Consider the following 26056-nt stretch of genomic DNA (forward strand, 5'->3'; position numbering starts at 1 on the left):
TTTCCTTCTGGTCATCTCGTAGAGCTTCTTTTGGAACTAAAGTTTCCAAGTCTTCCTTTGCTGGCTGCAATAAAGCCTATGCAGATTCAGTACAACATGTAATCTCTGCTATGACTTGAGATGTTTCCCGCCAAGTAAACAGTCTTCAAACTGCACAACGACAGTGGCAAGAACCTCAGGAAGCCTTTAAGCTGAGACAACGGACCCTGTGCTTATTGGTGGCTGTGCCAGCTAACCTGGGGTGGTTTTAAAACAACAGCCCCTTGAAACAGTCTTTAGATATTAGCAGTTTATAAAGAGTATCTGCTGTCTTCATCCTCAGCTTGTCTCCAGATGAGAAGGTATGTTAGCAGTTGCATCTGCTCCCCCTGGACTCATTATAAATTTCTGACTTTTCTTCCTGTTTCTCGTTTAAGATTTATGTCCATCTCAAAGAAGGGAGTGGTGCTGACGGGCTGGATGCTTTGAAGAACAAACCGCAGCTGCACAGTATGGTGGCCAAAAGCCTTTGTCAGAACGCCTCTGGGAAGAACTACATCATCTTCACTGGCCCAAGCATTACCAGCCTCAGTCTCTTTGAAGAATTTGAGAAGCAAGGTGTGTATGTGGTGACTCACTGGGTTTTAATGATCATAGACCTAGAGACCTCCTGCCACAGAATTCAAAAAACTTCCCAAAGGCTTCAGTGAGATTTCAAATCCTTGTACAAATAAATTGGTTATCTCTAGGAAGAGATCTCATTCATGGAAAGGTACTATGCAGAGGACTTTCTAAGTTGAGTCTATGCCCTTTAAATCTTCCAAGTTAAAAATCAGAACATAAAAACATTTTTAATAAGGGTATTTAAAACCCTTACTTCTGTTCTTTGCCTTAGAAATGTGAGGTCTAATCTTTTACGTGACCTGGGGGACTGTTCAAGGCATGTCCTAGCTGCCTGTGATTTTTCTGTTCCCACTGTAAAAGACTAAGGATGGGATGAATCCTGAAAGGTGTGCCTTAGAAGTCCTTGCTGTTTTGATATCTGTTAGATGGGACTTCTCTACGTGACAAAACTTTTATGCCATTGCAAAAGCCCTAGTATGGTTCAGCTTTTTGCTGGTACAAATATGCCTTGGTAGGAAACTTTTTAGTTTGAAAGCATAATAAACTCTACATAGACCAAAGCGTACTTGCCAGCAGAATGCCCATCATTATGTAAGTGTGGCTCTACCAGCCAGTATGCTGGTGCAGAGAGTAACCCCAGGACATCCTTTCTGTCAAAAGCCCCTTCACCTTATGTGAAGTAGCCCCATAATACCTTATTTCAGAAATACTGAGGACTTCTGACTTCCCTTGGATTACAGGCTCTTGTACTCCGATAATCAGTTAAAAGTTATCAGTGTAATTTTCAGCTAGTTCTTCAGTCAGCACGGCCTTTCAGGGTTATTGTAGTGCATGCAATAGATCCTTCGCAGCACTAAGACTTGAGGTTGCCATTATGCATCATGTAGAAGGAGGCTACAGGGCTGTTTCCCTTTTCAACATACCACTGATGACCGAGTCTTGCCTTTGACATGTTTTCCATTGCAGAAAATTAAACCCACCTCTGGCATTATATTAATGAAATGTGGTCCAAAGCAGAGGGAATGACTTGGAATTGAGACAATAGTTTGATTCTCATCTCAAAGGAGAACACCAGTCAGCTGATAGCAGTGCTGTAGCTGAGCCCCTCGTTCCTGCACTTCAGACTGCTCTGGCACTGACAGCTGTCTCTGCTGAGCTCTGTGCAGGACTTAGCTCCTTGTTTATTTTAGGTAAACTGGAAGCTCACAGAGTACAGAGGAATACTACTGTATTATCATAAAAGAGGTCGTGGGTTTCCCAAATGCTGCAAACAGCTAGATGGGGAAAAGTCATGCATGTTTATGGTACGCTGGATGGTTTCTCTTCTGTTCTATAGTGAATAACCATTTTTATTATTAGCTGATTATAACCATTACATTTTTAAGACTACCAAAGCTAGAATGCAATTGACTTGTCAAAAAACTTAGACCCCATATACTCCTTCTATTTGAGATGTGTCAGGTTTAAACTTAAAGAATGGCAGACAAAAATTGACTTCCAAGTCACACCATTTGTGCTTAGCTGGGGAAGGACAAAGACAATGCGGCATGACCCAGATGGTTCACAGCCCCTGTGGAAAAGGCACATGGGTACTAAACCCATTTATTACTTACAGATAATTCAAGTTGTTTACAGAGGTAAATTATTCATGGTCTTTACACTGAACAGATCATTCAAATTAACAATTTCTAGCAGGTATCAAATTTAATAATGACTTCTTACCACATGCAGTTTTGACTTACTGTCTGATCTAATATGCTAATGCTATATTGATTTCAGTTTGGTTCGTGAGTTGTTATATGGCTTCCTGAGACATTTTACGATATTTGACAGCTGCTTCCAGAATTAAATTTCTGATCCAGTATACACCATTGCTTTCCTAGGGGTGAAACTATGAGGTGGGGGAGGCAGACACTAAGACAGCAGATTTACTGTCTTTGCAAAATAGCTTAGACCTCCCATATAAAAATCATGGTGAGAACACGAGAGTGTGTCTGTTTAATAAGGACAGGGGATTGACTATCTGTGTTTGCCGTGGGGTACTATGGGCTCGGTCACAGGTTCGGTGGGGATGTTGAACTGGAAGGACTATGATACACTGGGAGAGATCAGACGCTAGAGATGTCAAGCAGTGGTAGAGTCAGTCAGAGCTCTGGAGGAGATGGTGTGTGCTGACTGTACTGCAAAGCAGGTAACGTGTTGCCAGCACCTGCTGGGATCCTGCTGCATTGGCTGTACATTTGGGGAGAGGCAGGCAGAGAAGCCTGGACTCAGCAGAGAGATCTCTCCTAGTCTATCACACGGCCACCCTCAGCAGTGACCTTAATGCTTTTCTGGTACGTGGCTTGGCCAGCTAAATCTGAGCAGGGCCATACCGTGATGAAGTGTCATGAGAGCCTTTTGACGAGTACAGCATCTATGCTGAGGTGTTCATGACAGTTCAAGATCCATTCTTAAACTGTCAAATTTACTTTTCTTGTTCAGGAAAAATTAGTTTCTGAGCTAGGATCACTGGCATGAAGAGAAAGATCCCATTAAGAGCTGTAAACGAAAAGAAATTGGGATTCATCTTAACAATTCCTTTACATTATTCTTTTGGGGGGAGGGTGGTGGTGGTGGTAACTTGGCAGATAAATAGGGGAAGATTTCAGTAAGGTTCAAGCTGAGAAACTATAAACTTTTTATGTACCTAAATTGACATGTAAGGGAATTAAAGGGAATTCTGGAAAATCTAGAAAGAGACGCTCACCAAAAATATATTAGTTCCTCTCAAAATCCTTGGTAAAAAGCACGTGGGGCTCTTGGTAGCCAGCGAAATGAACATGATTCAGCAGTGTACCCTGGCAGCAAGGATGGTCAGCACTACCGTGAGCTGTGTTAACAGGAGTGCAGCCTGTAGGTAAGTTCAGCAAGGGGCTGAACCACATGGTCAGGGGCTGGACCAGATGTTCTGTACCGAGGAGGGAACTGCACTAGTTCAGCACAGAGAAGAGAAGGCTTCAGGAGGACCCAACAGCAGCCTTCCCATACCCAGAGGAGGTTATCAGGAGGATGGAGCCAGCTCTTCAGTAGTGCATTGTGGAAGGATGAGAGACAACAGACATAAGTTGGAACAAAAGAAGTAGTTCAGACTAAATACAAGGATTTTCTGAGGACAGTGGAGCAGGCTGCACTGAGAGGTTGTGCAGTTTCTGTTCCTGAAGGTTTTCAAGCACAGACTGAGCAGCCCTGTCTGTCCTCAGAGCTGACCCTTCTTTGGACTGGAGATCTCCTGAGTTGCCTTCCAACCTGAATGAGTCTATAATCCATAGGATCCCGTGATCCTATGAAGACTTTTGTGGAACTGCAACTATCGTTTGCTCTTCCTAAGCCACACATGCATTACTGCAAGAAAACACGGTGTTCTTTTCTGACAGCCTGCCGTGTAGCACCTTCACTGTGCCACAGTAGAGGATATGTGTCTAGTAATATAAAGGGATATCAGTGAACATAATTCTAAGGCTTTTGAAGATACCAAGAGATGAGAAAGCTTCAGAAAATAAGACTGGGCACTTTGATCTTTTTCAAAATCAAAAACCTGAATAGAGCTCTTTTTCAGGGGATGTACAAAACATTTCTTTTTCTGGCCTCTGAATAGAACTGGAAACCTGCACCGAAATGCCCCAAATTCTCTTTTCTTTGAGACAGCTGTCATTGTTATTTGCAGTGACAGTCATTCATAGTGCACATTCCTTTCTCCCCTCTAAGAAAGTGTTGTCCCCTGCAGAGGACAGCACCTCCCAAAGCACCATGTCCCATGCTTCCCTTAATGTTATGACCCCTCAAAGTCCCTGTTGCACTTTCTGAGCCAGCAGGAGCAGCTGTCTCTGTCCTGCAGAGCAGCTGGGCTTGGCACAAGCTGCAGGAGTTGCCAGCCTGAGTAACCATGGCACCTGCAGGAGCTTTGCAGAATCCTGCAGCTCCAGCACATGGACTAAAGCAAGTTCTCATCTCCTTCCCGCAATAGGCCCCCCACTTGTGCTGATTCTGACATAACCCAATGTTGCATTCAGGATATATGATTGAAGAATGTGTACTTGGAGGAACTGAACTGGCTTGTTCCTGACTGCCTTTGCAATGGTACCAATGAAGATGTGGAGAAACAGGCGTCAGCACAAGCTCTCCAGGCCCTGGAGACCCCAGGAATGAACCTGAGTGACTATGCCATACTTCCTCTTCTTGCTTTAGTCACTTTCCAAGCTAGCTTATGTTTTTGCATTTATATGCAGTTACGGTTTAAGATCAGAGGAGAAGAACCTGTCTCTACTGACTCGTATGTATGTGGCAAACACCTGTTGTGATTCAGATTTAATTAAACGGAAAAACTTCATTGAGCCAGATGGACTTAGTTTTTATTACTTTTATTGCTATAGTAACCGGGAGTTTTTTAAAACCTCTATAGATTAAGGGTGTCGTCCATGATAGGAGACACTAGTAAATCTGCAGAAGTGTTGCACCTTTCTGGGCAGTGTAGCAAGGAGGTTACACTGCATGCTCCTGAGTGAGCAAATGGTTCCCATCATTCTGTATGAGGACTGAAACATCTGCTGGAAGCTTTCTGCAGGCTTACTGCCTGCAGTAAAGGGAAGGCTACAATTATTATTATGGTATTGCAGAGATGGCTGTTGCTATTTTGAAGTTGTAGCACATTAATGTGGTTATTAGCTTGGTTTTGTACCATTGCAGTCTTATGGAGAGAGTTAGTATCACCCCTCAGTGAGTCATAAACCTTAGGCAGCTAAGGAAACTTCTCAGGATTGTGTTATCAGAGCAGGAAAATCTTACTATTGGTTACAAGAAAGCTTTTTAGATGTTTGGTATGTTAATGCCTAAGTTTGCAGGAACGTGACTGCCAGTGTTTGTATACCTCATAGCAAGACAAGAAATTAAAAAAAAAAAGACTTTCATGGGGGGTGCAGTTCCTCCAGTATTGATTCTAGGCCTGTTGCTATCAGATGTTTCTTGTCGTCTTTTGTGGAGGGAACATGTATTTCCAGGGATTGATTCATTCCTTAGAAATAACCAGTCAAGTGCCTTCCTCTTTCAGAATAAAGTAGCCCCACCGCTGTGTTGGTTGACCTTCTTCTGACATGAGTGTCTTAAATTTCTGATGAAAAAGTCTTAGTTCCTCATAGACGTGCCCACAAAAACTGAGCTGATCTATGAGTATTAGCATTATTATATTAGTATTTCTGTCGTATCTATGAGCCTTAGCCATTGAGGATATGCTCAGCATGCCAGGCACTATAAGAATGAAGGGCAAAGTCTGCACCTGCCCTCAAGAATGCATCATTCCAGAAAGAGGCAGAAGAGTTGCATAAATGGAAACACAGGTAACATGCTCTGGGGAAGCCAGAAACTGTAGTCTGACTTAACATTTCCCCTTTAAAGATATGCAATTATCCAGTGTGCAAAATTAAGCATGGTGAAAAATTTGATCAAACAATCTTAGCTGACAGATTAGCTTTAAACTACCACAGGCCATACCTGCCATGTGAATGATGTGCACAGATGTCACCTGCTTCCATGCCCATCTATTTTCTCCACGCAGGTGGGTTGAAGCAAAACAAAGAGAGAATGGAGAAATTTCGATCCAAGATTTCCTTGAGTTTCATTAACTTGTTTAAGAAGATACCCTTCTCCTGAAATAATGGAACTAGACCATTATTATTTAATGGCCTGATGATAAGTTCAAGCACTTTCATTATTAATGTAGTTTCAAAATCTCGTTTGTCCCCACCTGGATGCATTGAGATGTGATTTGCAGAGTTAGATTTTATTCATTGCTTCTTTCACCTATGAAAAGGCCAAGAAGCTGTGAGCAGCAGAATGTGCTGCCTGGTGTCCTGTGTGTGGAGCCTCCAGTGCCTGCAGAACAAGATCAGTGCTCACTCAGCCAGGCCACTATTTGCTGGAACAAGGGGAAGCTTATTTTAGTGTGGGTTTAGCTCTCACAATCCTACTCTGATATTAACTGGCAATAAATTAATTGTATCTTCCCCAGGCCAAGTCTGTTTTGCCTGGAACAGTACTTGGTGAGTGATCTCCCCGTGCTCATCTCAACCCACAAGCATTCCGTTGTCTTTTCTCCCCGTCTCCTGCTGAGGAGGGGAATGAACGAGTGGCTGGGTGGGCACCCAGCAACCAGCCAGGGTAAACCCACCACGACTTCTTTATCTCCTTTCCCTAAAATCTGTTTTCACGGGACTTTGTGTTTCCATCTTCTCCATCCTTTGGCATATGCATTTTTTTTAAATCATGTTTTAGTAGTTCTTAATTGCTTAACAAGTATTTCCTTTACAAACCAGATTATGCAGGTGCAAGGAATGCCAAGATGAAGAACAAGAACTGGACGGCACAGTGAAGCAGTAGTTTAAACGAGTTTGTCAGCTGTGTATATTATTAAAAGCATAATGGGAGTTATGTAGGAGAATTTATTTCAGTTAACAGCAAAGATGTTATAGCTTTCCCTCCATTCCTGCTCCCTCCACAATTTATTCTCTTAGTTAAACATCAAAGACTCTCTTGGATCATAAATTCTGATTTGTTCTGTAATGCATATCACGGCTTATATTTTTCAGTCCAATTTAAAACATGTTGTGAAGAATATTACACAGATTATAGATGTCATTATCAGGAAGACACCCTGCATTCTTCTCCTTGTCACTGCGTTGTGTCTGTGCAGGAGATGTCAATACATTTCCTTTTGAGAGCAGGTTTTCTGCACTTGTCTCAATTTCCAGAACCATTCAGGTAGGACACAAATGTTAGGTACTGCAGGAGAAGGCCAGCTGGCTGAAGTATGTGTTCGACTAGAACATTGTAGACAAGCTATTTCTTTAGTTAGGTCAGTCGGACTTGCTCCACTGCTCTTGATTTCTGGGTCTATGCAAAGGTTTGCTGAAAGGGAATGTTTTTTTTCACATGCAGCGATTTACTGCTGTGGGTTGCTGAGCACCAGGAAGAGTGACTGCACAGGCCTACCTCCATCCATGCTGAACAACCCTGACACTCCCCCGTCCAGAGGACAGTACAGAATAAGAATGAAGGGAAACATGTCCTTGATCTGCTGGTACAATAAAGGGCACTTCCGTTTTCTGACTAACGCCTATTCACCGGTTCAACAAGGTAAGCAATATTGCTACTGCTCATCTGGAAAGTGCACATGCTTTAAGTGACAAGGCAAGATGAGTCATGGAGTTTGATAATAAGCCTGAACAAAGAGCTTGATCACAATATCCTAGATAAACGGTTGCACTAGTGATGACTTCCCTTTTGTGTCTTCTTACAGCTACTGTTGTTTCCCATACAAAGGTTAAAAGCCTATTGCTAATGCAGCCTCCTTTGCCTGAGCTGGTAGAGGCTGCATCCTTTAGGTATAAAGATGATACCTCTGCTCATAGTCAGAGAAGGGAAGAAGGGTGTTATTTTTGTATAACACATTGGCCACGTTTGCAAAACATCTTGTAGGATTGTTGCTACAGAAAAATTAATAAATGTCATGATGTACTTAGAACTCCGAGCAGATCCTACAATTAATTTATCTTATCCAGTAAAAAACCTAGTCACAAACAAATGTCTTTTTGCCAGAAGTAAATATGATTAAGGCTTCCTGTTATATGTTAAATTGATTTTAGCAGTTGATGAAAAGAAACCAAAACAGATAACTTGGATAGTTCAAATGATTGCAAAGACCTTCTTAATGCCTGAAATCTTTCCCTTTACAAAAATATACAAATGTTTTTAAGAAGGTTTGGAAACTTCTGTAAGAGGTAATATGATGAGCGAACTCTTTGAAACTCAGCTTTAATGAAAATGTTGCTTCAGTTTCTCCTAATTTTTGTTATTCAGAACTATGCTGAGACAGACAAGAATAACCTGAACCTTTGAACATAAAGCCACCAATTTACGGATATCACAAACGCTCATGTTCTGAGCCCCGAGTGACTCTCACATATGCATACAGACTGCAGAAGTTAAGTTATGGGCATGAATTACTGTACAAGAAGCTGGGAAGCTGACAACGTCCCTGCTCGTGTGTGCTGCTCATAACCCAGGTGAACCCTAGGCAGGTGAAGGCGTACAAGTACAGTGTGCCTTGTACACTGTGGTGAAGAACCGAGTTCAAACCTCAGCTCACCCATCCATGCCCTTGTATTTCCAATGCCTTGCCACAAGTCTTGTTACCTTGGCAAAGCAGGGCTGATCCTGAGGGTTTCTGCTGGGCTCCTTGCCTCCCTCTGTACCGCACAGTGAGGGCTTAGTGACATGGACGGGCTGGTGTCTGAATGCTGATGCTGAAAACAAGCACGCGAAGGAAAAATGAAGCTGCAGTGCTGCTGCCGAAGCCAGTCGCTGGAGCAGTGCCCACCCATGTGAGCAGTCACAGCCAGGGTTTGTCCTGCTTCTTGTGTGCACCTTGCCAAGTGCTCTAGATGGACGAGATATCACTAAATGTCACCTGGTTGATATGTGCTAGTATGGAGCCTGCAGTTTCATAAATGCATAAATTCATAAATGCTACGAAAAAGAGAGTTACAAAACTATTCTGTTTGTGAGCATCAATATTAAATGCCCCTTTCAAAGAGACTCTGAGCTAGCGGTGGCCTTCAGCACAGCACAGAGCAGTGTGAAAGGTTGTGCCTGTGAATGACCTTGGGCAGGTTTTAGCAGAGACAGGATTGTAGGTTGCATATGTGAGGTGGTTTAAGGTCCACTGACTAGGACCTGTGCGTGTGGTGGGCAAGACCTGCACAATACCTGGCTCACCAAATGCTTGCGGGGACAGCGGAGATAGTTCAGGGTGAATCAGAGCAGAAAACTGAGACTGGCTTTTCAGAGCCATGCCAGGGGGAAGAGAGTCTTGAGTGAAGATCTGAGAACAGATGGAGGCTCAGCAGGAAGATAGGAGACCAGATTGCCTGCCTCTAATTTGGCATCTCTGAAGTCAGTGCAGCAATGCTGGTTTAAACCAACTTGAAGCTTGATCACCAAAGTCTCCTCAAAGCGGTGTAAACAAGGAGAAGGAAGAGGAAGAGGAAGAATTTGTGCTCCTTGAAGCAAGCCTGTCGCACAGGCCTGCTGGGCACATGTGTTAAATGGGAGGGGAGGTAGGGAAAAATGGTAATAAAACCCATACAGGGCAATCAGACAGAGACTGGAGCCAGCGGGATCACTTGACAATAAATCGTATGTTTCCACGTTGAGCATACACGTTGATGGGGGTGGAGGAGGCCATGAAAAGAAAACCTAAAAACATAGAAGATGAGATGTTCAAAGCAAGACCTAGGATAGATGTAGCTAATAGTGAACTATTTATTGCAATCGAAAGGAAAGTAGAGAAGAAGGTAAATCTTGCAAGTACTTAGAGTGCAAATCCCACCCAAGCCAGAGGCACCGGGAGGGCAGTACACTTGTCAGAGGTGATCTATGAATACTATTCTCAGACGCAGCACATTATTTATTATGGATGTTTTGAACCAGTGTGTCATAATACATCACCTCAGATGCTAAAGGATGAGTCTTATTTCTTTGGTCTTGCAAAAAAAAGTCCTGCTTACTCTGCTAACAAGTATGAATTTTCTGCCTAGAACAAAATTCAGCAGGGTTTTTAATTTCCCTTAAGCTTTAGCTTGAGTTGAATTTTTCTCTTTTGCCTGTTCTGCAGAAGTACTGAGAAGTCAAAAGAGATTGAGACCCCCAGGGAGTAAAAAATTGCCCTTAATCTAAAGCAGGTGATGTGCTGGTCCAAACTTCCCCATCTGTGGGACACGGCTGCACGTCCCAGCAGCTCCAGGTCAATGTTCTAGAAATAACTAAAACCTCTATTTTTTTGTACAAAGCAGAATGGAGCAGGCAGCAACCTCACTTGCTGCACAGCAGGATGGCCAGGAACTTGGGGAATCCTGGGCTTTCTGACCTACAGGGAGGAGCCTCAGGGTCACTGGTGCTCGGGCAGCAGGGTCCTGTTTGCCATGTAGGGTTCCCAGCTCGCTGCAGACCCTGGAAATCCCATGGCTTCGGCAGCATGCAGAACTGGAAGCAGCAGCTCCTTTGCAAGTTGTTAAGGGGCTGGGCTGCTTCCTTTCAGGCATTATTGTGCTTCAGCAAAAACTTGTTGAACCCAAGATCTTTTGGAGAGGCAGCTTATTTCTGAGAAGAGCATTCGGAGATGCTCTTCACCAGCCAGCTCTGCTTAGATGCTAAATGGACAATACCTAAGGACAGAAAATGAAGTTTGGGCCACATATGCAGAAGGCAAGGACCAAATAGCTGCTAGTGGCATGTTAGCATCCCACCAGTGATTGGGGTGGCAGGAGGTAGAAATAGGGTTTAACACTTCGGTTATGGACTAGACAGGCAGCTAAAGAGAGGCAAGGGAAGCACGGAGAGGCAGCTGGAGAGGAGACAGTGGTAAGGGTGAGAAAGCTGGGAGCAAAGAAGTAGGATCAGGAATCAACATCCTACTGACACAGCCAGTATCAAAGGATGCAGTTGCCCTAGGGAGTTCTCATTAGCCTCCCCTTGCTGTCTGTACCTTTTCTGCCCACCCTGCCTTGAAGACCCTGCAGCTGTGCAGGCATTGCAGTTGTACGAAGCTATTGTATAAGCACGCCCCAGTGTGATTCTTAGCCCTGGAGAAGCTGGAAGTGTGAGATTGGCTCAGAACTGGAAAGTCTGGGGAAAGCAGCTTAACATTAAAAAGTATGTATGAGGACAGGGAAACTTAGGATTTTAACCTTAAATTTCCGTGCATCCTTTGTGGGAATAAATTCACGGGGTTATGTCCAAGTATGGTGAGAGGGAGGATGGGGCCAGTGGGGCTCCGAGGGGAAGACCATGAACATTAGACCTCGTACGAACCTGCCTGGCTGCAGTTCAGATAAAGAACTGTAACAAATTTAAGTCCTGAAAAAAAGCCATACAGCACTTGGAACACGCAGTGCCCACTCCGTTATATTGTGTTATGAAATCTTAGTGCTTGCCAAAGGGGAAGTAAGTGCTGATATTACTGAGCCTTCGTTTTAAAAAAACAGGATTCTAGCTCCAAAAATTATGGATTGGCATAAACTTAAGTATTTAAGGAAACAAACATACGTATGCCTTTGTCTTTCTGCTTATTTCATTTAGGTTGACATTTCCCAAGCTTTGCTTGGCGAGCGTACTGGCTAGAAACTTTCCAGTAGAGCCCCCGGATCTTAGCTAATCTCAGGAACCCGGGTACCGAGTTTTCACAGGGTGAAAAAACACCAAACCAGAAGCTGATGCCAGCAGCCTGCACCAGAGAGAGCAGCACGCAGGCGAAGGCAGGCCAGGGCTGCAGAGCAGGCGGTGTGTTCCCCTGGAGGGCTGCCAGGGACGGAGCACAGCGATGCTGAGGGAGGACCAGGAGGGGAAATAACTCATCGGAGGTGCCGGTGAGTCAGCTTGCTTGGGGCTGCTCGCCACAGAGACCTGCAGCTAAAAACAACCCAGCTCCAGCAGTTGCCTCCCTGGAGAGATGGCCCTATGGCTACAGAACAAACGCAGGAAAGGCTACAAAAATAATGTGCATATAAAGATATTTATGGTCTCAATACAGAGGAATGTTACACAGAATATAATAAAAAGTGAGAAGGAGTGTGTGATGCCCACATAGCTGCCATCACAATGCATTTTTAAGGATCGTGAATACAAAGCAAATTGCAAAAGGAAATATAAATTCTCAAAGGGAAAAGAGGGGGAAGAGAGAGAAGGGGGAGAAGAGAAAGAACATTTACACCCAGCTTGGGGGTACAGAGCTGAAAGGAGAATTGTTGAGCAATTTAGAGGCGGTATCGTTTTGGACGCATGAAAAATCAGACTTTAAAAACCTGAAATAAATAGCTGCATGGCTCAGATGTAACATGACATTTAGTATGTGTCATAAGTCTTGCTTCAAAATAGAGCCTGCCAGCCCGGACAGCACAGGGGGCTTGACAGAGATAATGGATGGAATGAGACTTCCAGCTGAAGGAATGAAATGGTGAAGTCTGCAATCAAAATGTGAGGAGCATTTTAGGGGTGATTGCAAAAGAGTTTGCAGAATCAAGGCAGTGGGAGTTTGTAGGCTGGAGAAATGAGAAAGCCCAGAATCGTATCTGTACTGAAACAGTGCTGAGAAAGGATGCAACCAAGCCTGTGCTTCGCTAGACTTGGAGAAAAATACTGTCGTGCCTGGGAGAGAGCAGGGATCCTCACTAGACAATAAGCTATAGGCATGGAGCAAAAGACAGTCCCTTGAGAGCTGACCATCAAACCCTGAAGGAAAGTGAAGTCAAAAATCAGGGAACGGACTCCTCAATAAAGTACTACAAGTTTATTTTATTCATCCTTCCCTTCTACAAGCAGGTGGAAGCATCTCTGACTGAATAATGATCCCTCTTCTTCCCTTTTCCCTCGTTCAATATACTACCAATGGAAAAAACATCAAATCAGCATCTCTGTTATAGATAACAGAGGAACCACTTCCCAGTTTGGAGACAGAAACTAGCAATAAGGTTTATTTTGTAATAAACTATGTATCTTCTAATTGCTAAACCTATCATGTGGATTTAAATCTGTTATGTTTCTAATTGATGCAGGAGTTATAATTAAGAGAAAAAGTGGAGAAATTCCATGCCCTTTGGCTGTTGAAGCATTTGCTGCTCACCTTAGCTATATCTGCAAATACGACGACAAATACAGCAAGTAAGTGAGAATAAAGATGTGTATGTGTGTGTGCATGTATTTCTTTCATTCCTTCCCCATGGCTGGACTGCTTGAGCTCTCCATGTTGAGCTACAGCTGAGAGCCCAGTCCTGCTTTCACTTAATTAATCTCTGACAAAACTCCTGTTTTAGTCAAAGATCAGAAGCCAGCTCTGCACAATGGCGATAGCTGCATTGCCAGCTCTATTGTAGGGAATCTCTGCAGGAGTGAGGAGATGAATGAGTACATCATTGCACACATTGAATTTTATACTCCCCTAACTTTCACCTTTATGAATAATCTCAGAAAACATGCTAGTGTTGCTTTGGCCCTATCCACCAGTTTAAAAATAATAATAAAATAAAATTAAGAGTATTATGTTCTTGTCATCTTGAAAATGACCTGTAAGAAGAGTTGGGAAGATGAGCCAACAGGTTGGTGATGTTTTTGGCCACATCAAAGTCAAAGCTAGATTGAGAATTCATCAAAGGTCTACAAGTCTCTCAGGCTGGCTAGCTCCCCACCCTTATCATCAACTGGTGTTTAGGTGGTTATCTGTCCTGGTGATATCTGTGTCACCTTGAGCCAGAAGAAAAGGACACTCAGTTTTGGATGCAAACCTGATCTAGGTAAACTGGGAGAATGTAGGCCTCTTGTGAGAATTTAGAGTTTTTTGGCTTCAGGTTTCCAGTTGGGGTCCTCTTTGCTAGCTCAAAATGTAATGGGGAGAAACAGAAACAAGAATAGCAGTGGTGAAGCTTGGCTGTGGGAGTAGCAGTGAGGTGCAGAAGATTTCAAGAGCTAAAAACTGGGGAGAGAGAAAAAGCAACAGGGATTTTCCAAGTCAGTTCTGAGCAAAGCAGCAAGAATTTAGCATAAGATATGAAAGAGGAGGAGGTGGTTGTTAGAGACCAATGTTGGGATCTGATCTGAGGAAAGAGGTACAAAAAAGAGATGAGGTAGTAGATTTAAATGGTTGCTAAAAAAATGAAAAGTAGGGAAGTGGGAAATCTTATGACTGAAGAGAATATTCTGGTAGTCCTGGAATTAGTCAGAACCTAAATATAAGGTTGTCAGTCCTTCCTAGTTCTCCTGCCTTATGGAGAGGAGGTGCTCCACATACCAGCACTGCACGCTCTGGCTCTACCCCCACATCCTCCCACGTGCTGTTGACAACAGCAGAAATCATTCTTCACTTACGACTGAGATAAACGAGAGGAGAGGCATGAGCAGTCTTCCTTGAACTGTAACATAATAGGCCTGAGTTTGGGGGGGGGGGGGGGGAATTTTACATTACAATCTGAAGGGATTCAGACCCACGGCTCCCATTACTTGGATGTTTGTCACAGGCAAGCTCTAGGAGTCTGTATCATTACTCTTGCTTAGTATCATTACTCTTGCGATACAGAGGGGAGGGTTGCTGAGGTTTGGCTCATAGAGCAAGGACACTATTAGAAATTTACAAAACCAAAGCGACAGATAACTAACTGTAACTGATTGTCAAATGCATTGTACAAAATTCTTTAATACTTGCACTTGGCAGTAAGCTGTGGTCCTGCTTCCCCTTTGGGACTGCAGGAATCTTTTTCCAGGGGTATTTCTTGCCTCCCAGATGGAAGTGATGGCTGAATACCACTTTTTGTTCCTTTTTTTTTTTTTTTCTTTCCCTCTTGGCTTTCTAGGTATTTCATTTCTCACAAACCAAACAAGACCTGGCAACAAGTATTCTGGTTTGCCATCAGCATCGCTATAAACAATGCCTACATCCTCTACAAAATGTCAGAGGCCTACCACGTGACAAGGTATAGCCGTGCACAGTTTGGTGAAAGACTTGTAAAGGAGCTCCTGGGCTTGGAAGACACCTCACCCTCCCATTGATGCAATGTTCTTGGTGGCATAGGCAGGGGGTGGAAGGTAAGCAGAAGAAGATACCACACCTGGAACAGCAAAGCAAGGAACTTCTGACACCACCAGTGCTGTCCTTATCCAAAAATGCCAAGTGATGCCACTAGAGAGGTGGAAACTTTGTTCCTAGTAGCAGCTGGATGTAAACATGTTCTACAGAAAGTGCCACAAGAAAAGCTGACAAAAAATTGCATAAGTGAATGCCCCGTGGGTATCTGTACACCAGAAACGGACTGAAATTAGTTATCTCTCAATACTATTTGTTGAACAGGGTCATCTTGTAAAGTCCCTCTTGGGCTAAGAGCTTGTCATAAGCTGAGATAGCTCAGCAGTCCCAGGTGGGCATTGCAAAAAACTTTATACACCTTACTTGGAGTTACTCAATTCTGGGACAAGTAATGTAAGTGTGCACCATGGGCTGTGGTTGAGAGTGCCTACCACCTTGTAGGGAATCAGTGCTGTCCTCACAGTGTGCTAAAAGAAGCAGTTCAGAGACACGAACACTTAAGCAAGTATATTGACAAACAAAACCTTTAAGGCAGGCAGCCAGGAACTGAGAACTGGTTAAAACTTTTTCTTTCCTTTTTTTTTTTTAAAAAAAACAAAAACACATAAGGCAATTTGATCCCAGTTAGAACACAGCAAGATTAGAAGAAACCAAATACATTAGTGAATTTAAAATGGAAAAACATAACATTGATTTTTGTAAAAAAACAGGATTAAATGAAACATTTTATACACAGCCAGAGAGTGAAGTAATGCTGCCTCACATCATAACTGTCACGGTCAGTATACAGATCAAAAATGAGAGTATAACAATTATATTTTTTTTTATTTCAACTGTATCTTACGTGTTGCTTAAAATTCTAATATAATGGGCTCACGTTTTTTAGGAAAAACAATTTGTTTCTTTTCCTTTTGTAAGTCCATTTTAGAACTTCATTTGGCACACAGTTTGCAGGAAAAAAAAATAATTCACTAATAGCAGCGTGTTTTGCATCATCACTGCGGGATGTTCTGTAAGCATTCTTCTTACGAGAATGCCGGGCTTGCCACAATAGTTGTAATTAAGCAGATTACATGTTTAGCAAAATAACATAGCATTGTGTTTTCAAAAAGAAAGAAGTCCGATTGCAACCAGATGTTAAACCTAACTAAAACAGAGCAAGCTCAAAGGGTTCACCTGTTCTGAGTAGCACTGTAGAGGATGAGCATCATCGTGAGCTGGTGCCTCTGGCTGAACCACTCTGGTTTGGTGTTGGTGGAATCCGAAGGCCACTGGAGTCTTGGAAAGCCTTGGAGAGAGAGAGGGGAGTGTGACCAAAACAGGAGAGAATTAATATGGAAGTGAAATACTGCCCTGCCCTCTACACGTTATTGATTTCAATCTACAACTCAATCAACAAAAAACCCTCTGTATTCTAAAGGTTAGCAGTGATGGAAACAAACTGAATAGCATTAACTTACAGGGCACAACCACGTTGCTTAAAGGACCAGCTGGTTTTAGGTCCCCAAGCCTGGCATTTTCCGGAAGGTGTTACCAAAGAATGACTTGGGCTGATTTAAGAGGAATGGAGCAATTGATTTATTTCTTTATCAGTCTATAACTCCACAGGTTATATGTTTCTGTCTGGAGAGAGACGACAGAGTACCCTCTGAACTCTCCAAATTTCACTCTTATGGTTATCAGAGATGCCAAGGCACTGTGCAAATGCAAAGCCTGTAAATCATCACAGAAGAGTCCACCAGGGGCATGTAAATTACTGACTAGCCCAAAGAGCATTCTTGCACTGACAGATTTCTATTTCCACCAAAGTCTTATTTTTCGGCGTAGACTTCGGCAGATCTCACCTGGTTGCAGGGAAAGCAAGGGGACAGCCAGGTCCATGGTGGTTCTGCTTGCAGTACAGCCTGGTGACTGCCCCGCACAGCCTGCCCTGCCTGCCAGCCACACAGCGAGCAGCAGAGCGGTGCCAGCAGGTTCCCCCTTCACCTCTCAGTCCACAAGGTCTCCACCCAGGAGACGAGCATGGGGAAGGACACAACCTTGTGCACTGGAGGCCTCCTAGACTCAAGAGGAAGGAGAGGGTTTGTACTGCTCTAGTCCTCGGCAGTGCCAGGCTACGTAGGAGACCAAGGATGAGTTCAAATCTTGTCCCAGCAGGAACTGAGGCCACCCCTCCCAGACTGAACGTGTGGCATGGCTGCTTCTTGTCAGGCTTCTAAATATTCAGGAATATTTAGAGGGAATAAAGGGGGGAGAGAGGCTAGCATGAGGCCTGAAAAACAAAAGTTCAGCAAACGTCCAAGTTTCCATTTCTTAGGAAACTCCACAGAGGTACCCGAAGACAAATGGTGTTCTTACTCTTAGCTCAGCCAATGCCAGACTTCATTACAACAAGAAGAGTAGCTACAACTTCATTAAGCCCTGCAAGTTTATTGACTGGTCAGAGTTAGGGCAGCAAGGAAAGGTCTGGCAAGAACTGTGCTGGGCTGACAACTTGAACGAAGAGTAGCTGCTGGGAGCCCAGCCTCCTTGCATTGAACCCCCGCAAAGCCAGAGCATTTGCAAGATGCAGGTGCCCCCAGCAGAGATGGAGAGGCCCGTATGACCTCCTAGGAGCCACTTTGTGCCTCTGAGGAGTAAGCACAGCACTCTCCAGCTACATCATGGCCCCTCGAGCTAGATCTGGCGCCCTTTGCAAGTTGTTACATTACTGCGTATGCGCAGAGGCCTGGATCTATACCTTCCTGTTCAGAAAATGCCTTTTCAGTTTCAGGTGTCAGTAGGTCCACGGCCTTGGAATGTTTAATTTTTCCACTAACTTGTGTTTTTAATTATGTGGATTACTTGAGCTAAAATGACGAGGTCCTAGCTTTTTGCCTCAGGGACTGGGTCCTGAGTAGTTTTCCCTAGAATTGGAGTTGATGGGGGATTACACAGTGGCTGACTATTACAGGGAAGATGCTTTAGTCTCCTTTGTAAAGGAGAAATGTTAAGACAAAATTATAGCTTTGCAATGAATTTCATTTTCTTAGCCTTAACCATCCCTCATCATTTTGAACTGGTGCCCTAAACATGCGCAAACATTCCATAAATAAGCAAAAATATTTATATATATTTATATGTACGAAATACCTGAATTTGGGCTCTGAAACCCACCAAAGCTTAGTCTATATCCACAGATAACTGTTCAACTTTATCTTCTCCAACTGTTGACTTGGAGTGGATAGGGTTGAGGAAAGTTAGGATTTTTCCGTGTTGAAAAAGCGTCTTGCACTTTCTCTAAGTTCCTACAAACAAGGCAAAGTAATTAAGGAAGAAATTTCATCATTTTAGAAAAGCAAAGGTTTATTAACTGCAGCTCAGATTCTGTAGCATTTCCTTTCCTGCAAACTGGCTTACTCAGATGTAGTTCCCCACCTGCTTGGAACACTAAAGTTTCTCCCTAGTTAAAGGAAAAGAAGGAATTTAGTCTCAAAGTAGCGCGAGGATGCTAGTTATAGTGTGTGCGTGTGTGTTAACTGTGCAATGAGTTGAGATGTGATGTCAAGTTTTTTTGGTTTCATTTCGTTTTTTTGTATCCTTGAGACAATCTGGGTAAGAGATCTTAAAGCTCAACAGTAGTTAAAAGACAATGGAAATGCCAAACAGGAACTTTTCTAAATTTTTCCGGGGGAAAAATAAGAGTTTGAAGCTGAAATAGACATGGGATCGGGATGGCTCATGTCTCTCTTGATGAACTGAATTTTCCTTCACGCATACTTCTGAAAACAGTTTATTTGTGGTATGCAAACTTTGTTTCAGAGAACTGAGACCATCAGTGAGACATACTGACCACCTTCTATGCACAGGACTTCTTTCAAGAAATGTCTGTCCTCCCACAAGCTGTTCTTGGAAAGCATTTCTTCTCCTAGTGTGTAATATAACACTCACAAGAGCTTAGAAGCCACTGTGAAATGGTTTCCACTGCTGATGTCTTAGCTGAAAAAAGCTTCAAGGGCTTGCAGAAACTCTGCCACTTTTTACTTCAGCCCGTTTGTGCACTCGACACTAGGGCACAATTTAAAAACATCTTTTCTCTGTTTTCCGTTTCTTTTCTCTAGCCCCGGCCCATCTTCATTTGCAAGGTAGTCTGAGTATACCTATTTAAAGACGTCCCAATGTCGCTAATGGATACAACTTTGTTTTCTTCAGACAATTCCTAGAGAAAAATGAATTTAGCTGTTTCCAGACTGACATTACAAACAGCAACTCAAAACAGCATTCCCATTGGTGAATGAACCAATTCAATGAAGACCTTCAGCTACACTTAAGTGGCTTTTTTTTTTTCCTGAAGAGATCTTATTTTTCTTCTACCATTTATTTAGTAGTCTGTCTTGAGCTGATTGTTGGTGAAGGGGGCCTCCGATGGCTCAATCTTACATGTCTTAGCATCCACTAGTCCTGTGGCTGATTGCAGTGATGAGTCGGGGTTTATGCTGCACTGGTAATTCTGCATGTCTGCCTCTTTCCATGCAAGGACTGGAAAGTGCTCTTAACAACATCGGTAATCATCAGCTGTCATTATCCCTTCAGATAGGAGCTTCCACTTCCATAATCGGACACTGAGGCACAGCACAGGTGATGAAATTGTAAAGTGGCGTTTGCAGTCTTGCTGATTAAGTCCATGTTCTGCATTTTCTTGTTCAAATGCACTTTTCCAAATTTGAGATGAAAGCACGACAGACATCATCCTGCTCTTCAGCAGGGGCTGTAGGACTTTGTCAGCACAGGTTCTTTGCTCCACATAGGCCAGCGTGAGTCAAAACCAAGGTGTCCCAAAGGTAAGACAAAACCAAATAAAACAGCAGCCCAACCTGCCTGGAGGAGCTTAGAGGAGATACACAGAGAATCTGAAGCTGTGCTATACTCCAATCATCAATGTGAAATCCAGACAAATAATTACTCAGACTATGTGAAGTCTTCCATCCATCTCTGTAGTGGAGTTTGCCATGGCACTTCCTCGTTACTGTGACTGATGTGAAATTAGTTATTTGTAAAACAAGAGCTCATGTCAGTCTGGTTGAGAAAAACGTGCAAGCAGCAAAGGAATGTCAGCAGTGATGTGAAAGGCGAGGAACTCCAAGTTCAATACACTTGTGTACTTGGCCTGTCATTAACTAGGGTACTTTGCACGGACAGATCACGTCATCATCTGCTCAAATGCAAGCCTACCACCAGTGCTACTTGGTATATATTCCTTCTTGTAAAGGCTCTTCCCAAACCTACCTTTCTTTCCACAAGCATTATGAACTCAAACTGGAAAAAACCCTGCATAAGCATCTCAGTGCTGGGAGAACAGCTGAGAATATCCGTGCTTTTTGTACAAAAAAGGGTCTCTTCCTCTCCTCTCGAGAGCCTTTTCTTTCTCTTCAGAAATCTAGCCCTGAAGAGCTTCCCTGTCCTATGCTTTGCTTCCCTCGTTCCTTGCACTGGGAGCACGCCCAGCCAAATCATCCCACTAGTTCTCGGTCAGTCTGGAAGAGGGAAGAGGTGACAACACAGAGCTGGCCTTTCTGTTTGCTTTTATAGTATTACTTTGCTGATCCTTCCTGCTATCTGGCACATCGCCGATGAAACAGGGTATTGTTTCTGAAGCCTATACTAATTGCAGTCACTGTGACGGTGTTGCCCGCTTTGCCCCATTAATGCTAACCCCATCGGGTTCGTGTGGGCCCAAGGCAGATATCAGCATCACCCTCCCGCTGCTCCCACTGGAATGGCTGAAACGTTCCTCAGCTCTGCATCGCTGTCAAAGAGAGGGGACTTGGATTTCATTTGGGGGGCTGGGGAGTTGTGGTTTTGGTTTTTTTTTTTAAACCCTTCACACACTCACCACTCTGATGGGTCTGGTGAGCAGCTGTTAGGTATCACAAAAAGGCCTTAAGTGGTAAATCCCTTTTGTGTCACTCTTCTGAAGTAATAACTGCTAGCATTAGATGTCAAGGTGGTCCACACAATGTCTAGTGCAAAAGTTTTATCCATCAAAAAACATCACTCTGCAATTCTGAATTTCAAACAGAGCACTTAACTTCACTAGCTACCAAAAAGCCTAGAAGCAGTAAAGCAAAGCCCTGTATGCTAGGTTCATCTGTCCAGAACCCCGACCCACTTGGCGTCAAAGTAACTTTGTGGTCTCGTGCTCCAACTAATGTGTGTCAAGGTGTGTGCAAAATCTGAGTGCTGAACAATTCACACCTCTCTATGAAACCAAGTTACTCATTTGATGGAAAGCATATTACAGGTCTTAGACTTACTTTTGCAACCTGGACTTCACCTTTATTTAAAAGCCAAATCGTTGCCTGGCATTTCAATACAGAAATTAAAAATAACTTTACCCCATGTTCTGGGTTAAGATTGGAGACAACAAAACTAAGATTTATGCCAGAGATCGATCCACTATATGTGAGGCTAATTGGTACAGTCTGATAAATGAGGATTTTTAAGGGGGATCAGCACATTGGAAGAGGCAGAGAGAAGCGGAGAGGTTGGGCATGCAGAGGGAGAGGAGCCCAATGATCCCTTCCAACTTATCTTTCCAGCATGCGCACTCCCCCTCCCCTGCTGCCTTTGAATAAAAAATAAAAGGCTGCTGTTTAACACAACCACTCCGCAGAGCTGCTTTTGCTGCATAAGCCCTGCTGTAGCTCCATCACTGGCCTCACTCCACACCTTTGCGCACGCTGTACAGGTGCGGTAGCTGCAGACTGGGGAGTCAAAGCTCTGCTGCGCATCAGCACAGCGAGGGAGTGGGTCTCAAGTGCCACAGGAGAGAGAAATGGAATCTTCCCATCCATGTTTTGTTGTAATTAATCATCAAAAATGTGCAACTGACATTCCATCAAATGCAGTGACTGCACCAAACAAGAAGATTGGCCTTAGCTGTCGGAGTGCTTGCAAAACGAATCCAATGGGCTGTGCTCACATCAGCGACTGCAGTTCTGTTGCAAGTTCCATATTCTTTAAAATTCTAGAGATTTCTGTTGAAAATGTAAATTCCAGAGGTAAAGCATAAACTGCAATTGCTTTTTTCTTCTTTTTCCTTTTTTTTTTTTTTGAACTTCTCAGAGCAATTTTGTAACAGCCAAGTCTTTCAGGAAATGCAGGTGTGTGACCTCTTCACACAGAGATCTACACACCTGTATTTCTGCATGGGACAGGGAACTACTTTTGTGACACCAGTTTTGTTCTACACAAAGGCACGCTTGCAATAAATTTTTACAAGTTTTGTACACCATGAGCTAAATTCTGAGTTCCAAAAATGTGAAGTGTGGCAACAATAACAAAATGGATTTATAGTATCACTCTGATATCTTGTCATGTGATTTTATTTCTTCAACAAAGTTTGTTTACAATCAACAACTTTGAAATACAGTCAGATATATTACTGCTTGCTTTTTCTGCCTCGTTCTTTTCTAGAACAGAGGGAGGGCTGAACACGGGATGTGGGTGGCTGTGCTGGGTCTCTCTGCAGGATGGTAACAGCCTTCTGTGTTATTGCCCCGACTCCTCATCCGCTTTGTCTGCCCCGCCAGTGGTACCCACTGAAACCATCACCCACAAGCCAAGCGCGTGGCATTTGCAGGCAAAACTGCGCACGCATCGCCTGGTTGAAATTTTAATCCACAAAGGGAGCAGAAACCTCGCAGGGGAAAACCTAAGTGGGGTTGCAGTGGACAGGTACCAGAGAAGCAGCAGGGAGGAGAGTCCGGCACGCTCAGCACCCCCGGGCTCTCACACCTCATCAATTGCAGGTAGCCGAACTGACAGCCCGTGAGTGCTGTTGTGAACGACACCAACACCGCAGGTGAGCGTGCATTGCTCCGCAGCCAGATGGGACCCAAAGAGGCTGCTACAGGCCCCTGCGGTGAGACCTGCCACACACTGGTGGGGACGATCAATGTGATGAACCAAATGGGAATTTCTCTGAGTTCTCTGTCATGGTTGGAGAACCACCCCCAGCGCTTTGCTCACCGGTCCCTGGATGCGCCGTGACCTGAGCTAATGCGGTGTGTAATCGGGCTTGTGCTCACAGTTATGAGCAGCAGTGCGGATCAGCTTTAACAGACTAATTGAATAAAACAAGGAATTTAATTTGTGAAATTAGGAAAGCTGGGATCTGATTAACACCGAGACATGTACACATGCACACCCTCAGCATTTTCATTTAAAACAATGGCATCTTTTCAGACCAGGCCAAGGCCTGCAGTTACTTAATCTCCTATGAAATTATTCTCGATAGAATTTGCAATTAATAATTCCAGCAATGTAGTCTTTCTTAATTAAGCCAAACTTAACATTCCATTTTGCAGCACTTCTAATATCCTAACTTGCCTCTCCATCCCCAGAGAGCAGCAGAGAGAAAAAGGTACCAAGTCACAGATGCTGCTGAGATACCCCCAGCCACCACTAAGCCACAGCAGAGGCACTTTCAAAGCACCTTCATCCAGGACTCAGAAAAAACACTTTATGCACATTTAATGAATTGCAGCTCATCAGACCCCTGCAAAGCAAAGGCATCTCAACTCTTCTCACAGATCATCTCCAGTTTCTGTCGGTTAAAAATCCCGTCAAATGCTCAGCCAGCAACAGGTCTGCTTTTGGGAATGAGGGTTTAACATAGGAAAAAGGTGATGAGAATCGAGGAGCTCAGCACATGGGACCCAGGCTGGAGTCAGCATCAAAAAAAAAATCTCTCCAACACATGGGGCCCTTCTGCCAATACCTTAAACAAAAGTTTAGGTATTCCTTCTTCTGCCAGATTTGGACTCCCCAAAAAGAAAAAGGCAAATTTAAGTTCACTGCATTGTCTTATACACTTTGGGGAAACAGCAAAGGCAAATATTAACCTCTTTTGAACAGACACACAAAATTAAAAATAAAAAAATCTTGACAAGTTTCCACCAGCCAGACACAATGATGCTAAATAACTTTACCAAAAGGGAAAGTTGTGAGGGGAAGGGGGTAGACATTGCTTTAATTTGCTGTTAGATTAGGATCTGTAGCCAGCTATGCCAGAATAAATTGCAAATCACTCTTAGAAATTATAAAGCTGAGTTGCTGACTAGTTCATCTGTACCCCGAAGTTGGAGATAAAGACAAACACAGGAGTTAGTGCACATGTACACACATGGTCACTTGAACGTTTAAACTGAAAAGGCTGATCTACAAACATAAGCAACTGTAACCCCACCCAGACACAGAAGAAAGCCCCTATCCAACACCTGCAGGGAAAAAACATAATTGTTGTCAGCTTTCCTCCAGTTTCCACATGCTGCTCCTCTTCTCTGATTCGTCTCTTTTGAGTCTTCTCCATTGCTGTGCCCAACAACCCACCACCACATGGTCCAGCACCATTTCTGACACTGCGTGGAAGATAAGCATCCCAACAACTAGCTCAGCAAAACATTTCTATGTTAACCCTGAGCCTCCGGTCGCACTTTGGCACTTAGTGCTAGGGGTGTCTTCATGCAAAGAGGGAGGAGCAGCATACTATGAGCAAGGGAGATGAGGTGCCTGATGAAACCAGGCTGCAAGGGGTCTTCCCCACTACTGCCCATACCTCTGGGCACTGGAGATGGAGACCCAACCTTATGCCTGGGCATAAGGTTTAACCACCAGGCAAGCCAGGCCAACCCCCTCCTCTTCTCTCCATGTGCTCACCCTACCTGTTGTCCCCTTCTTTCACTGCTGTTGTATTCTGATGTTGCCCAAAGGGAGAAAACTGGAACAGAAAGAAAAAAAATATTTTTCTCTTACCGTTTCCTAGTAATGAGGGAGTTATTCATAATGTTATTAGGTTCATGGTTGCGAGACAGCAGTGCTCTTTCCCAGCTGAGAGTCTCTCCAGCAATGACAGCCTCGCAGCAGCCTGCAGGATTTTATCGCCTGAGGTAGCTTAACCCAGTTTCTCATTTGGATAATGAAAATCAGCAGTGGGTGAGATGTGTTGCTGTCGGTGTTCTTTGGGACCCTACACAAGGGCTGAAGCACCCCAGCACACACGTGTAGCTCTTTACTTAAACAGATTCACTTAAAAATGGTTGCAAAGTCATCATCCCCCAATGAAAACAAAGAACAACATCTTACCTGAAGTCTAGGGGGTTTACAATCCAGCCAAACGCCCTCCTGGCAGCCCTCTGGGGCTCAAGGGCTTTGTGGCCAAGGCAGAGCACTCCCTACAAAGGCAGCCTGAGTCCTGCCTCGCCCACCATGTTGCAGGGCGCTGCGGGGTTTGTGCCACCTTCTTTCCCCTGGGCCTCAGGACCATGTAATGCCCTCGGCAGGGCCTGCCATGAGGTAGTTTGGGGGCATTTCTCCCATTGGAGCAACACTGAAGCTCTGCAGTCCCAAGTGCTGGGGAAGACCCAGCCCCTCCTCAGAGGACAGCCTTCAGGGACACTGTCTCACATACGCCAGGCCTTTGTCGGCCCTCTTTATCCCCACACCATGGCTGACAGGCCCAGCTCAGCCCTTCTCAGCTCCCCAAGAAGCATTTGGCGAGTGCTTGTTCCTGCGTGCCTTCACACAGGCCTCGAGTTTTGTGGGAAGCTCGCTAGCTGGAGCTGAGCCACCCGAGCCAGAATCTGGCCAAAGATCTTCACTCTGACTTCGCAGCAGCTGGAGAGAGACACAGGACGAGTGTTTGGCGTTCCTGCCAAAAGGTAATTAAAAAAACAAACACAAACTGAAGAGAGGACTCTGCATGCGACACGGTTCATCAGTCGGGTCAGGTAGGACTTGTCGGATGCGTCAAAC

At 44.0% G+C, this 26056-nt stretch overlaps 1 protein-coding gene across 1 annotated transcript in view; it reads left to right on the top strand.

Moving 5' to 3' along the window:
- The window catches only part of PGBD5 (piggyBac transposable element derived 5), a 71237-nt gene extending 48552 nt beyond the window's left edge, over positions 1–22685 (top strand). Inside the window, exons 4-7 of the mRNA XM_040552015.1 lie at positions 417–597; positions 7573–7770; positions 13245–13350; positions 15033–22685. Of these exons, the coding sequence (XP_040407949.1) occupies positions 417–597; positions 7573–7770; positions 13245–13350; positions 15033–15228 (681 nt within the window). The 3' untranslated portion in view covers positions 15229–22685. The remainder of the gene's footprint in view (positions 1–416; positions 598–7572; positions 7771–13244; positions 13351–15032) is intronic.
- The last annotated feature ends 3371 nt before the right edge of the window (positions 22686–26056 follow it).

This window comes from Cygnus olor, chromosome 3 (genome assembly GCF_009769625.2).
Source record: "Cygnus olor isolate bCygOlo1 chromosome 3, bCygOlo1.pri.v2, whole genome shotgun sequence".
Classification (NCBI taxonomy): Eukaryota; Metazoa; Chordata; class Aves; order Anseriformes; family Anatidae; genus Cygnus; species Cygnus olor.